The sequence below is a fragment of the Coenobita brevimanus genome, chromosome 116 (genome assembly GCF_032717465.1).
Source record: "Coenobita brevimanus isolate Jiangsu-jjx chromosome 116, ASM3271746v2, whole genome shotgun sequence".
Lineage (NCBI taxonomy): Eukaryota > Metazoa > Arthropoda > Malacostraca > Decapoda > Coenobitidae > Coenobita > Coenobita brevimanus.
The window spans coordinates 20180982-20196508 of NC_137069.1; the positions used below are offsets into that span (position 1 = coordinate 20180982).

The 15527-nt window shown below is 41.2% G+C and overlaps 1 protein-coding gene across 1 annotated transcript; it reads right to left on the reverse strand.

Moving 5' to 3' along the window:
* Positions 1-356: 356 nt before the first annotated feature.
* Positions 357-15257, reverse strand: LOC145418679 (uncharacterized). Its single transcript, XM_080287018.1, has 3 exons — positions 15188-15257; positions 5496-5648; positions 357-559 (listed from the first exon to the last, which is right to left on the reverse strand). The coding sequence occupies exons 1-3, from the start codon at positions 15255-15257 to the stop codon at positions 357-359; spliced, it is 426 nt and encodes a 141-aa protein (XP_080143144.1).
* Between the last annotated feature and the right edge of the window lie 270 nt (positions 15258-15527).

Consider the following 15527-nt stretch of genomic DNA (forward strand, 5'->3'; position numbering starts at 1 on the left):
TAGTAAAGCAAGAAGGCTACCCCCACCACCAAACCCTCCAGGAAAAAGTGAGAAAAACCACCATGCAGCATGGAAAAACTGACATGGAAATTTTATAGGAAACACTGGAAAGGAAAAGTCACATTCTATAATACTTTATCTATAAGCTACCCGATAGAGTAACCTGAAAGGACAGTCACAGCTTAGAGAAAACGAGAAGAGAGAGGGGGGAACATAGTAGTCAAAGCTGAGAGGGGAGAAAATAGTTACTGCTTAGAGAAAATGAGATGAAAGAGGGAAAAAAGAAAGAGGGGGGGGGGTCACACCTTAGAGAAAATGGGAAAAAGGAAAATGGAAAAGGCAACATCATGGGGGAGTCAGGTAGACCCCAAATAGAGGACCGCCGCTAGAGATACCGCCACTAGTAGCCCCGTCCACCGTAGACTAGAGGCTGAGTTGCAGTAGGAGAAGTCACAGGAGCAGACCCGGCGGATGAGGACCCGGGTGGTGTAGGTCTCGCACGTGTTGGTCATGATGGTGTCGTTGGTGGCGCAGTTTCGGTGGAAGCTCTCCATCTCCCCTGGGGGAAGAAAGGAGAGGGGTAGATTTTAGGGAGGACTCCTAACACCTCTTCCTTAGCTATTTATTTAGCATATTTTAATATTTTCTGGCATGCTTTTTTTTTTTTTTACCTCGTTTTAATATGGATTGGAGCAAATAAGAGAATCATGAGCGTCATGCACGAAATGAGTCGCTAAGGAAAAGACGTTAGGGAATCGTCAAAACAGCTTAAGTACGATCTATGGGTCACACAGGCAATTCTATCCCTTTTAGATGACCGGGCTTAATATTACGAGAGAGAGAGAGAGAGAGAGAGAGAGTAAAACATATATACCAATCTGTTGACTACCACTACAAAATATATCAATATGATAAATAAAGCTTAGTCCAGAGAGAGAGACAGACAGAGGGAGAATCACCATGCATACGTAATGTGCTGCCAGCTTGCAAGAACAGCACTTTGCCTGAATAATCAAAGGGAGAATATCAATGAAGGTTTATCAGTAATTTATCTGCATGAGCTAACATTATTATTATTTTTATCAGTATTTCATTTATATATTTAATTTATCTCAGTACCTTTTCGTTATCTTTTTTTATTGCAATTACTTTATAAAGTTTGCTTTTCAGCTACCTATAAAAATGTTTTTTTAGAGAGATTCGTCGGATTTGTATTACGTACCTATTCTATCGATCTACAGCCAGACGCCTTAATCCCGTAAAGGGTGGCCACAAACAAATCGCCTCCATGTCACCCTGGCCCCCGACATTAAGCTGCCCATCCCCCAACTCACACTCCCTCTCTCATATACCTCTCCACTCCATCCCTCCATCTCATCCTTGATCTCCCTCCCTGTCGCCCTGTCCTCTGCCATTACGCTGCCCCCCCCCCCAACTCACACAGCTCCTCTCTCATATACCTCTCCACTCCATCCCTCCATCTCATCCTCGGTCTACTCTTTATTCTTTATTTCACTTTCTCTCTCTCTCTCTCTCTCTCTCTCTCTCTCTCTCTCTCTCTCTCTTAATTTATGATAAAATTGTCCCTGAAACTGTTTGTCAGAAATTCACTATATTTTGTGTAAAAGTTCCTGGTGATGTTAATGCGTCCTGGTGCAGGTGAGGGCAAAAGAGGTCAATTTTTGAAGTCACAGGTCAAGGAAGGTCAAGGAAGGCAAAGGATGGTCAAGGTAAGACAAGGTAGGTCAAGGCAGGTAAAGGAAGGCCAAGGCAGGTCAAGGTAAAACTTTCCACACTGTTGACACTGGGACTGTTGAAGAGGTTGTAGTTAAGTTTTATTGTTTTCGTTAATTTTTACCACTATATTTGAAAGTTTATTTTTCTACTTAAACACACACACACACACACACACACACACACACACACACACACACACACACACACACACACACACACACACACACACACACACACACACACACTCACAAGACATGTGTGTGTGACCTGCATTATACTGTATATGTACCATGTATGTACCCTCGCCACATTCCTTGTATGCATCTAGTTTGTTATAATAGCCAAGTATACGTATGTACGTATGTATGTATGTGTATGTCTTGCATCACACATGTGTCATCTATGTATCATGTATGTATCCTCCCTGTATCCAACAACAAGAGTCCTCTGTGCGGGTGTATGTATGTGCTTATGTATGTATGAATTTGTTATGTATGTATGCATCCGTGTAAGTGTAGCCTTCCCAGCGGACTCCCACCCATTACCCTAATATGCTCAGCGTGATATACCCCACGCTAGGGACACTGCCTACTGACGCTGATATACTGACATACTTACCTAATATACTGACCTACTTACGCTGATATACTAACATACTAACTTACTCTGATATACTAATCTACTTACTTACTTACTATGATATATTAACCTACTTACGCCCACACTTGTTTGTTTACTTACTTGGGGATATGCTTACTCTGAAGCCATTTACTTACTCTGAAATACTTACATACTTACAGTGAAATACTAACATACTTACTTCCACTGATATACTAACATACATACTCTGATATACTAACATACTGACTGATATACTTACCTACTTACACTGATATACTAACCTACTTACGTTGATATACTAACCTACTTACGAGAAGACATGCTTATCCCACTCCAAACCTACTTCCTTAGTCTGATATACTGTACTAACATACTTACTTACACTTATATACTAACCTATTTACTGATATACTAACATAGTGATATACCTACCTATTTACACTGATGTACAAACCTACTTACTCTGATATACTAACGTACTGATATACTGTACTTACCTACTTACACTGATATAATGACCTACTTACTCTGATATACTAACCTACATACTCCGATATACTAACAGACTTGCTCTGATATACTAACATACTGTACTTACAAAATATACTTACCTACCTACACTGGTATACTAACCTACTTACTATGATATACTAGCCTACTTACACTGTTATACAAACCTATTTACTCCCTGGCTTATTGGTTTACTTAAGAGAAGGCATACTTACTCTGAACTCGGAACCTACTTCCTTCCTCTGATATACTAACATATGTATTTACTCTGATGTACTAACATACTTTCTTACTGATATACTTACCTACTTACACCGATATACTAACCCACTTAAACTGACATACAAACCTACTTACATAGTAATATACTAGCATACACCCAGACTTACTTACTGCCACACACTGATCTATTTACACAGTGGCCTACTTACACCAATATACTCACTGACTTACTCGAAGGCTTGTCTGTCTACTTACCAGTGGGCCTACCTACCCCAATACACTAACCCATTTTGAGACCTACTTACAGTACTTACCAATCTACTTAAGCTTACTTACGTATCCACTCTAGGCTGTTCTTCATTCTCAGAACTTACTTGTATACCTACGTACAGATATTTATTCGTATTTCCCTTACCTACTAACCTGCTTCACCATCATCATCATCATCATCATCATCATCATCACCAACATTATTATCAACAACATTATCATCACCAACATTATCATCATCATCATCACCATCACCACCATCACCACCACCACCATCATCATCATCATCATCAACATCACCATTCTAAACAGGACGATAACCTCTCATTTTTCTTCACTCTGGCCTACGACCTGTTAGCCTGTTCCATCCAGTCCCAGCAAATCTGCAAAAACATCTCCCCATCTCGTCCTCTGTCAGCCTGTTTCTCTCACTCAATCTCTCCATCTTGTTCTCTGTCGGCCTCTTCCTCTCACTCCATCTCTCCATCTAGTCCTCTGTCTGCCTCTTCCTCTCACTCTATCTCTCCATCTAGTCCTCTGTCTGCCTCTTCCTCTCACTCTATCTCTCCATCATGTTCTCTGTCTGCCTCGTCCTCTCACTCCATCTCTCCATCTCTGTCTGCCTTTTCTTCTCACTCTACCTCTCCTTATTCTTTGCCTCTTCCTCTTGCTCCATCTCTTCATCTTTTTCTCTGCCTCTTCCTCTCACTCCATCTCTCCGTCTTGTTCTCTGTCTGCCTCTTCCTCTCATTCCATCTCTCCATCTTGTTCTCTGCCCCTTTGTCTCACTCTGTCTCTTCATCTCGGCCCGTGTCTGCCTCGACCTCTCACTCCATCTCAGGGCTGCCACTCAGTTACCCTGGCTGTCCATCTGTTCTACGAAGGACGTGACCTGCCCACGTCCATTTATGCTTTTGGATTGTACTGATTATGTCCTCTATTCTCCTCTATTCCCTTATCCACGAAGCTCTCTCTTTATCTCCATTTCATCCTTAATATAACCCTTCCCTTTCCCCTCTTAGAACCCTCCCTCTTCCCCTCTTAGAACCCTCCCTCTTCCCCTCTTAGAACCCTCCCTCTTCCCCTCTTAGAACCCTCCCTCTTCCCCTCTTAGAACCCTCCCTCTTCCCCTCTTAGAACTCTCCCTCTTCCCCTCTTAGAACCCCTCTCTTCCCTTCTTAGAATCCCCCCTTTCCCCTCTTAGAACCTTCCCTCTTTCCCCCTTAGAACCCTTCCTCTTCCCCTCTTAGAACCCTCCCTCTTCCCCTCTTACCACTCCTAAATTAATTCCCTCTCATTAACCAAAATAAAAAATGAATAAAAAAGTATTCAAAATGAGGGCTTTAAAATCTCAAACTACTGTGGTAAAAGACGAATTTGGAAAGTTTCAATACTTTATCCATGAGGTGTAATAAAGGTGAATTTGTTACCTTTACTCATTCACCATTTATTAGAGATTACTTTTTGGAGTATTATACTTCTCATTCTACTTTTTCTTCGTCATTATTATCATCATCATCCTCTTTCTTCTTCATTATTATTATTATTATTATTATTATTATTATTATTATTATTATTATTATTATTATTAGTAGTAGTAGTAGTAGTAGCAGTAGTAGTAGCAGCAGTAGTAGCAGTAGTAGTAGTAGTAGTAGTAATATTATTATTATTATTATTATTTTTTGTAGTAGTAGTAGTAGTAGTTGTTGTTGTAATACTACTAGTAGTAGTAGTGGTGATGGTGGTAGTAGTAGTAGTAGCAGCAGCAGCAGCAGCAGCAGCAGTAGTAGTAGTAGTACGAGTAGTAGAAGTAGTAGTAGTTGCAGCAATAGTAACAACATCAGTATTACAATTATCATTATTATTATTACATTTACCACACAGTCTTCAATAACCAACTCTTGTCCTATAATAAAAAAGTACAGAACTAAAAACCAAATCCAGATCACTTCACCATTTTTCGAGCGGCATATAAGAAAAGAAAATTTACGCCCACTGCTCCTTCACGCATTTTTCAAGTTTTTCAATACACCATAAACTTTAAGCGAGCGTGGTTAATTAAACTCATAACTCGAAAAAGGCCCCCCAAAGAGAGAGAGAGAGAGAGAGAAATTAGAGCTAGCTTCCACTCTCACCATTAATATCGTAGACGGTCACCGATTCACAGCCCAAGTCGCAGGATCCGGACTCGATCTGCTCCTCAGTGAAGTTGGCGTCCATGCAGCCGTCTATCCTCGAGCTGTTGCTTCGAGGAGAGTAGCTGCAGAGGAAACACTCCACGCTGAGGCCTGGAGGGCCAGGAAAAGGAGGAAAATCAGCGTGGAAAATGGGGCAGGGAAATTGAGTAGGAAATCAGGAAAAATGTGATGATGATGATGATGATGATGATGGTGATTTGTGGAGAGTAGCTGCAAAGGAAACACTCCACGCTGAGGCCTGGAGGGGCAGGAAACTGAGAAAATCAGGCAGGAAAATTGGGTAGGGAAACTGAGTAGGAAATCAGGAAAAATATGATGATGGTGATTATTTGGGGGAAGTTGCTGTAGAAGAAACACTCCACGCTGAGACCTGAGGGGGAAGAAATTGAGGAAAATCAGGTAGGAAATTTGGGTAGGAAATCAGGAAAATATGGTAAGAAAATTTGGCAGGAAATCAGGAAAATATGGTAAGAAAATTGGGTAGGAAATCAGGAAAAATGTGGTGAGGATGATTATGATGATGATTCGAGGAAAGTAATGAAGAAAATGTAGTAAGAAAATTAGGTAAGACATCAGGTAAAATGTGGCGATGATGATGATGATGATGATGAGCTGCTGCTTGAAGACGATTTGCAATATAATAAATACTCCAATCTTAGTCCTGTGCGAAGAAAATAAGGAAAATAAGGTGGGAAAATTGGGTAGAACATCAGGAATAATGTGGTGGTGGTGGTGGTGGTGGTGGGAACTTGTTTGGAGGCGAGCAGCTGTATAAGAAAAATTCCAGTCTTAGCCCTGCGTGAGTAAAACAAGAAAAATCAATAAGAAAGAAAATAAAGCAGGAAAAATTATAACACAAAACTAAAACAGAAACGAATGATATGAAGTTTTGCATCAAAGTGAGTGCAGTATCTTATTACGACACACACTACGTTTATTCTTGTGTGAGAAAAATACGAAAATTCGGATAGGAAAATGGGGAAATGTGGCAGGAAAATCGATAATATGACACTAAAACTGAAACGACTAATGTGAACTACATTACTGCTTAAGGGCGAGTAACAGCGTAGAAAAAATATGAAAATTACATGGGAAAATAGGAAAATAAGGCGACATAAAACATGAAGATAACACATGCAAACAGGTAATGGATAAGAAAATGTACTCCAGAGCTTCACCTGTAGGAAAAACAAGGAAAATCGTATTGTGATCTTGATTTCTGTAATACTGAGCTGAAAACGTGTAGGTTTCGTCAGGGGTTACCCTTTACCATCTGAGCCAAATTTGGTTAAAATCGGATGGATATCATTCATAAAATCAAAACCGGAATTATTCTCACGGCCGCCATGAAAATAGTTCCAGTCTTTTGATAAAAGTTCCGGCCTTGCTGAAACGCAGCTAACCAACATCGGTGTAACTGTTTACTAACCGTACACGATAAATTTCTCTAGATATGAGATTGATCAGAGAAACACCAGGGTTAGAGGGCAACCTAAAAATTGACTTCGCATAGTAACCTAGATATTTTGCTTATTGGTTTAAAAATTAGTAAGTTTCGTCAAGGGCTTGCCCGCAACACCTCCACCAATTATGGTTACGATCGGATAAAAAGTGTTTGTTATCTCATGGCCGGAACTACTCTCACTTCCACCGTGAGAAGAGTTCCGGCCCCGTGAGAATAGTTCTGGCCATGCTGAGAATATTTTTTTCCCCCGATTTTAACCAAATTTAGTGGAACGCTTCTGGGATGGTTCATGAAAAACTAAGGTAGGTCTGAGCAGGACAGGTCAAAGATCAAGGTTACAAGGGAAGCTCAAAGTTGATGTTTCGTCATGACCTTAATTTCTGACCTACAAATTTTTAACACTCACTCACACACACACACACACACACACACACACACACACACACACACACACACACACACACACACACACACACACACACACACAAGAGCCAATGTTACGTCTTGTCGGGTCAGGGAGGGGAATGGCTAACATGTTTGCTATATTCGGACAGCACAATAAATCCCAATACCTTACACTGCTTCATCTCACACTGCCACAGGTTACACACACACACACACACACACACACACACACACACACACACACACACACACACTCACACATTCTCCCATCCCCCACCCACTCTCCCCCACCACCACCTCCAACCCCACTCTAACCCCCACCTCTTTCCCCCCACTTCCACATCCCCCTCTCTATCCCCTACCCCCATTTCACACAATATAAAAACTGCCTTCGTCTAAACAGCAGTCTCACCCCTTGCCCAGATAATCACAAGTCTCAGTGAAATGTAAACTGCTGATCGAGAAAGCCGGGCCCTTTACCTCGTTGCAAAGAACAAAGGGAGGAATTAAGCGCCTGACAGAGAAAAGGAGATTCCGCCTTCCGCAACACACGCAAGGCTCTGCAACACACGCCCAGATTGCACGGGTTTATTTCTCCTTAGAGCTTGGGGATTAAAAGCGAAGGTTAGAATAATTAAGAATCACATAATTTTGGATGCACACAGCAATGAACACCTTGATTTACTGAATGGAGTGTCTGGTGCTGGAGTGGGGGCCTTCTCGCGGTGGCACCCATATGACTATAGTTCTTTCACATTAACCTGGCCGAGATTTTCGTTCTATCGTAGCTTATTTCACGAAGGCCAATGGTTGGAAACGACAATAATACGAGTTTACATCCTATCCGCAACACATCTTCGTGACTAGCATCATAATCTTGCGTTAATACCGTATGTTGTTACAATTTGCAGTTCAAGATGGAGAGATGGCAGTTTTAGGCCAAGTTAGAGTAAAACGAGTATAGTTGGCTCTGCTGCTTGGTATAAAAACATACCTCCCCTCCCCCTCTCCATGCCCACTGAAAGTAGGATGGTGGACTGCAAGAGGAGGGGAATTTAGGCCTACAGTCCACCGGGTGCACGTTCAGATGAGCCTGGGATTACAGCTACTACAATTGCCAGGATTAGGGGATTATAGGCAGGGGTAAGAATATTCTAATTTATCCTGAATATTTTAGCTACTTAAACACGGTGGCGCGTCTCCTTGGTTGCTAATTCTTGCTGTTGTTAGACGTAAGATCTCTGTAATAAAGAAATATTACCGACAACCTATATATAATTCGGTGATTCGATGGGACTGGATCCAACAGGCTGAGAGAAAAAAAATGAGAGGCCTTTTTTCTGCATTAGTCTGACTCAGCCTGATGATGATGATGATGATGATGATGATGATGAAAATAATGATAATAATGATGGTGATGATATTAATGATGATGATGATGATAATGGTGATGATAATGATGATGATGATGATGATGATAAAGATGATGATAGAGATGATGATGATGATGATGATGATGATGATGATGATGATGATGATGATGATGATTATAATGACGTTCATCTTTCTGTGTTACTAAAAGACGAATTTTGAAGTAATTGTGTAGAGGAGTTTTAAAGGAGGCTAGTACAGCGTGTGTGTGTGTGTGTGTGTGTGTTTGTGTGTGTGTGCTCGCTTTAAATATATATATATATATATATATATATATATATATATATATATATATATATTGTTACGGAACAGCGAAAGATAATGTACACTTTAAGTGAGAACACTAAAAATCACTACTGTCCCGTAAAGTTCCAGGTTCAAAACAAAAGAGTTAGGTAAAATTACAAGTTAAAGTTTAATGCTCAAACTAACAACAAAACATTCAGGACTCATAAGGATAATGTAATGGCAAAAAAACAGGTTAAATATATGGTTAACTGCAATAGCCTCTATTAACACGAAATTAGCAAGAGTAAATTTACCTAAGTCAGCCCTGATAAAATAAAAATACACTGGGTAATGCTCAGTTAATGCAAGATAACTTATTACAGATACAAAATATTATTAATAAGGGCTGACACCCAAAACACATGAATTACAAAAACCTTACTAGGCCTAAGAATTAACACCTCACGCTACACAGTACAAGAAAAAATGCAATAACAGTTATACTCAAATTACACAGCTGCTAGATGGTTGGAGACTTCCTGAGCACTCACAATAATAACAACTGTACAGGGGAGGACAGAGATGTGAACAAAATGAGGAGTAGATCTAAGTGGCAATGATGCAGAGACTGAGCTCATTATATAGGGGCCGGGAGAGCTTGATACAACTTGTAAGAAGGACGCGCAAATGAAGCTATGGGGACAAAGAGTTGACAATCCTGCTCTGAAGAACAGAAAAAACGACTTACTTTACTATAAGGGTAGAAGGGGGGAGTGAGGTAGAACACGCTCGTGATCAAACATGCAGCAACTGTACATTAGAATTACACAAAGGATGATGAAATCATAGGCTATGTAACAATATATATATATATATATATATATATATATATATATATATATATATATATATATATATATATATATATATATATATATGAGGATGAAGGAACCAAAGGCCACGAGCCCGCAAAACTGTTCCCTCCAAGGGAAAAAGAAAATACAAGAGAGAGCCAAATTCAAGATCCGATAATTTTGAGATGCCTGGACACACTGTGTTTGAAAGGCTGGAGAACATAGGAAGCAGGATGTACAAACAGAGGGAGACAGTTCCAGAGCTGACCTGTTGCATAAATGAAGGACTGGGAGTAACGGTTAACTCTTGCATTAAAGAGCTGGACAGAAAAGGGATGAGAGTTTGTTGCTAGACGGGTGCTACGCGCCCATGGTAGAGGTGGAGGAATGCAAGCAGACAGTTCAGAGGAGCAGTGACCATTGAAGTAGCGATAGAAAAGAGATGAAAATGCAACAGTGCGGCGAAGAGACAGAGGTTGAAGGGAGTCAGTAACAGGAGGAGAGTTAATGAGACGAAAAGCCTCTGACTCCACCCTATAGAGAAGAGCTGTATGTGGGGAGCCTCGCCACACATGTGAGTTGTACTCCACACAGGGACGGATAAAACCCCTGTATAGAGTCAACAATTGTGCAGGGGTAAAGAAAGACCGGAGTCGACTTGTCCTCTGTGTGCGTGTGCTGAGGCGAAATGTACTTTAGTTTTGAGTTGCAAATGTCAATCATCTGCTTCAGTTCTTTGCAACGCGGGGTTACAAGCAAGAAGGCAAACAATTAAGTCACTGAATATATTTGGCTGCTTGATTATGTGACGTGGTGTGTATGTGTCGAGAGAGAGAGAGAGAGAGAGAGAGAGAGAGAGAGAGAGAGAGAGAGAGAGAGAGAGAGAGAGAGAGAAAAGTGAGTCGTCTTTCTCTTAATCTGGATTAAAAGGAAATGAGAGAGAGAGAGAGAGAGAGAGAGAGAGAGAGAGAGAGAGAGAGAGAGAGAAATTCACATCCAAGGTACAAACGTAGACAAAAATAAGGTCTCCTAATATTTCACCTCTATTTCTCACTTCACTGGCTATTACTGTTAAGCAGCGAGAGGCATGGCATAATTCTCTGTCCATTTATATAAAAGTTCGCCTACTATTTCACCTCCTCTACTTCTCACGTTCCTCTGCTGGCTAGGATGAGGGAGACTTGGTTGAGAGGTCCTAGTAGAGTCAGAGGAGTCCAAACAAGGGCGTATATGGTCGAAGGGCGATGTAAGGTCACGTTCATTATCCTTGCCTTGTCCTTGATGTCCTTTAAGCCGTAGGGAAAATGGATCTGGCACGGATCTGCAGGGGAACTGATGATAGGTGGGAGAGACAAGGCTACGATTGCTCAAGGTTGTATCCAAATTCGTCACTGGGAATGCTTCACACAAAAACACACGAAAATGCTTGAACACACACACACACACACACACACACACACACACACACACACACACACACACACACACACACACACACACACACTGCAGAAAGAAACATAGCGAATTCAAATAAACTCAGAGCAGCGGGAAACGCATTACAAATAGAGGGGAGTGGCGGCATTTTTAAACTCTCACTGTCTCCACACGTTCTTATCCACACACAAAAACAAAAAGAAAGAAAGAAAGAAAGAAAGAAAGGAAAAGTAGTTAATTCAAACAAGCTCAGAGCACTTGGGAACGTACAACAAACAGAGGTGAGAGGTGACATCGTTAATGCACTGGACATCGTCAAAAAATTACAATATATTCGTCTGGTGGAATACAAAACGCATAAAAACGAGAAAAAATGCAGGAAAAGCACATAAAACTCAGAAAGAAAGGGAACGTACGGCATCAGGAGGTGAGAGGTGGCGTCGCAAAGCACAGGGCATCATCAAATAATATTCTAGTTATAATAAATTCTTCTGGTGGTATAAAAACACCTAAAAACGAGAAAAAATGTAGTAAAATCACATAAAACTCAGAAAGGCAGGGAACGTAGGACATACAGAGGTGAGAGGTGGCGTCATTTTAGCTCTGGTCGGCGTCATTTTCTGGTCTGCTCGCTTTGATATTAGTAGACCTGATTACCGGCGTGGAAAATGGTCTGTTTACGTCAGCTGAGCAATGAAATTAAAGTGTGCAGTACGTATGTTTGGGAGAGAGAGAGAGAGAGAGAGAGAGAGAGAGAGAATTTTGCTTTGAACGTGGTCTGGCTTTAATATTAATAGGAAGACTTTTGTTCTGTAATTACGAAAGTTTTAGAACAGAGAGAGAGAGAGAGAGAGAGAGAGAGAGCGATGCCACCTCTAAAACCAGTGAAGTGTTTTGGAATATAGTGGAAAATATAAGAATAAAACAGAAGGACTGAGAGCTAAAAAATGAAATAATCCTAACAAATGAAAGAAAACAGACATAAAAAGAATAACTATTTTTAGAAGCATGCGTGATCAATGTGACAAGAAAAATATTATTAGACAAAACAAGAAAATAAACAGCCAATACACCTGAGTTTGGGGTTTGGTAGTATGAATGACTGTCACGCTGAAATTATATGAATGTAAAAAACTAAGTCGGTTGTAAAAAAGAGTTGAGGAATATGGAGATACTAATATATGTAGGCTATTAATGTAAAAAAAGATGTCATTTGTAAAAAAATGTTGTGGAATATGAAGATTGTAAATGTACCAATGCAGAAAAATAATTCATTGTAAAAAAGTGTTAAGGAATAATGAAGATAGAAGGTAATGATGAAGAAAGGATAGGAGAAACCAAGGACGGCATTCAGGTGTGGTTAGGAAGCTTATTTAACACCTCTTCCTTACCGAATTATTTCTGATTCTGCTCCATTATCATATTCATGTGTCATTCATGTATGTCGACATTAAAAAGACGTAAGAAGCTAAAGGGGATATGAATGGAAGAGAATACTGCTCTTAGTCCTCTCTTGGTCGCGCCTTCTCTAGTAACCTATTCCAGCTAAAGCCAGACAATTTCATGCAACTGAGAGAGAGAAAGAGAGAGAGAGAGAGAGAGAGAAATGGAGAAATGAATTCTCCGAGCTAGGCAACTAAGGCCATATAACCCCGCTGGGTTACAGGAGGGCGCTACCCCTCCCGGCAACGGTAGCCCGGGCGAGGCTCGAACTTGCGACCTCCCGATCACAAGCTCAGCTGCGCTACCACTGTGCTACCGCGCCCCAGAGAGAGAGAGAGAGAGAGAGACTATCTTTACTCCTACTCCATTACTCTCAGACTCTTTGGAATTCGAACCTCTGCCCGGAACACCTCGGGCTGGTGCATGATTGATGACTACAACGTGGTGATTCCTTCCCCCTTTTCTCTCTCTCTCTCTCTCTCTCTCTCTCTCTCTCGTTTCTTCCTGTAATACGTCTTCAAATTACTTTAAACCACTGTTTGTCTGTCTGTCTGTCTTACCTGCGTCTAAGAACCAGGTTAATGAGAGGAACGTGAGATGGTCTTGGTTTTGTTCTGGATTTTGTTGTTGTTGTTGTTGTTGAACTTTGGGAAAAAATACACAAGTACTTAATAACAAGACCTATATTCAGGGGATATGCTTTCCTGGTCCTACACCCACTTCACCCCCACCCCCAACCTCCCCAGACCCACACCGCCCTACCCCACCCTAACCCACCCTACGCTACCCCTCCCTACTCTACCCTACCCTACTCTTAACAACCCCACCCCACCCCACAACATTCCCACCCCAGCCCACCCCACCCCGACACTTTCATTCTCCTAATAACATCAAGACATCAAAACATCCTCACCTGTGTGGGGCTCGAATCCACCTCGGTACTGCAGGCCTAGAAGATGGCCGTCACGTAATTATGACTTTTTTCTTGTCGCACACACACACACACACACACACACACATACACACACACACACACACACACACACACACACACACACACACACATACACACACACACACACACACACACACACACACACACACACACACACACACACCTATGATCTCCATTCTTTTAAACGGTGTGTCCAGGCATCTCGATACGTACGGAGCTTGAATTTGTCTATCTGGTTATTTTGTTTTCATTTTCTTGGAGGGAACAGTCTTGCGAGTTTGTGGCCTTTGGTTCCTTCTTTCATTTAAAAAAATCTGGACTAAATTGGCTGTTTGGTTACTGTTTTTTTATTTTATTTATTTATTTATTTTTTTTAATGACGGACGAATCTTTCGGGCGGGCCTTTGGCTCCTTCTTCCTTGCATAAACAAAAATCTGGAATACTTGACATCCAGACTGATAAATTCTAAAATAAACAAGAAGCGGTGCCAAAGCATAGCAAACCCGGCCCGGGCAGTCAATTAAGTTCTGCCGTTTAAACACAACAGGATATCTAGTCAAAGATGTCACATATCAGATTTCGAGTAAATCGGGTGAAAATTGACGATATTATGCCCATTTGAAATTTTAGGCCCGACCCACCTGACACTGACCACACTACCGCTAACTGGGGGGGGGGGAGTGACTCCCCTGATGTAATGAGACATGTTATTAGATGCAGATATGAAAGATGCACCTTTCAGTTTTGGTTTTATGTCGATGTGACGAATTTGAAAGGAGTTATGGCGAAAAAAACGATTTTTTAAAAATTCATTTTACATTCCTTGGTCCTACAACATGGGGTTTGGCCCAATTTGGCCCAAAATCTAATCAGGTGATCAGAAGGTCACAGCCCATCATCTCTGTAATTTTAGTCACAATCGCACCAGTAGTTTTCGCGTAAAAATGTTAACAGACAGACGGACAGACAGACACAGACAGACACAGACATAGACAAACAAAGAAACAGACAAACCGAGTGAAAACAATACCCGTCCCTGAGCCCTTCCGGGGCGGGGGCGAGTGCTGAAAATTGCATGGGTAACAAGAAAAAAAATGTTGAAAATTATTAAATAACGCCACCGAAACCAAAGAGAAAAAAATAAAAATCCGTTTAACCAATCTGAATATTTTTGAGTCTCCATGAACTTTTTTGACGTTGATGAGGCTGTGAAAGAAAACTATTGAATAATGCAGTATGTGTAGTTTTCTCATTCTTTAAGATTTCGAAATTTGTAACAAGGTCCATATAGGGGGGTGAAAAAAAATTCAGAAACTGATGGCTGTGAAAACTGGTTGAGAGAGAGAGAGAGAGAGAGAGAGTGAGTCACAGGAACCTAGTTCTTTTTTTCTTTTTTATGCTTTTTTTACTTACCCGGCGTTAGCAGCAGTGCCAGCATGACCAGCAGGGTAGAAAGGGCCACCCACAGCCACCGACCCGCCATCACAGCCTGTCCGAAGAAGACGAAGAAAAAAGAAATGTAATGTCCTCTTCTCAAAAGAGTGAGCGAAAGCAAAAAAAAAAAAAAAAGATGTGTGTGTGTGTGTGTGTGTGTGTGTGTGTGTGTGTGTGTGTGTGTGTGTGTCAGGAAAAAAGTCATAATTGCGTGACGGCCACACATCTTTTAGGACTACAGTGCCGAGGTGAGTTCGAGCCCCACACAGGTGAGTGTTTTCGTCATGACATTACTGCAAGAATGAGAGTGTCGGGGTTG

Coding starts and splice junctions, on each gene's coding strand:
- LOC145418679 (XM_080287018.1), bottom strand. CDS start 15,257: ATGGCGGGTCGGTGGCTGTGGGTGGCCCTTTCTACCCTGCTGGTCATG. Junction 5,649..15,187: donor GGCACTGCTGCTAACGCCGG/GTAAGTAAAAAA, acceptor CTGGCCCTCCAG/GCCTCAGCGTGGAGTGTTTC. Junction 560..5,495: donor GACCGTCTACGATATTAATG/GTGAGAGTGGAA, acceptor TTCTTCCCCCAG/GGGAGATGGAGAGCTTCCAC.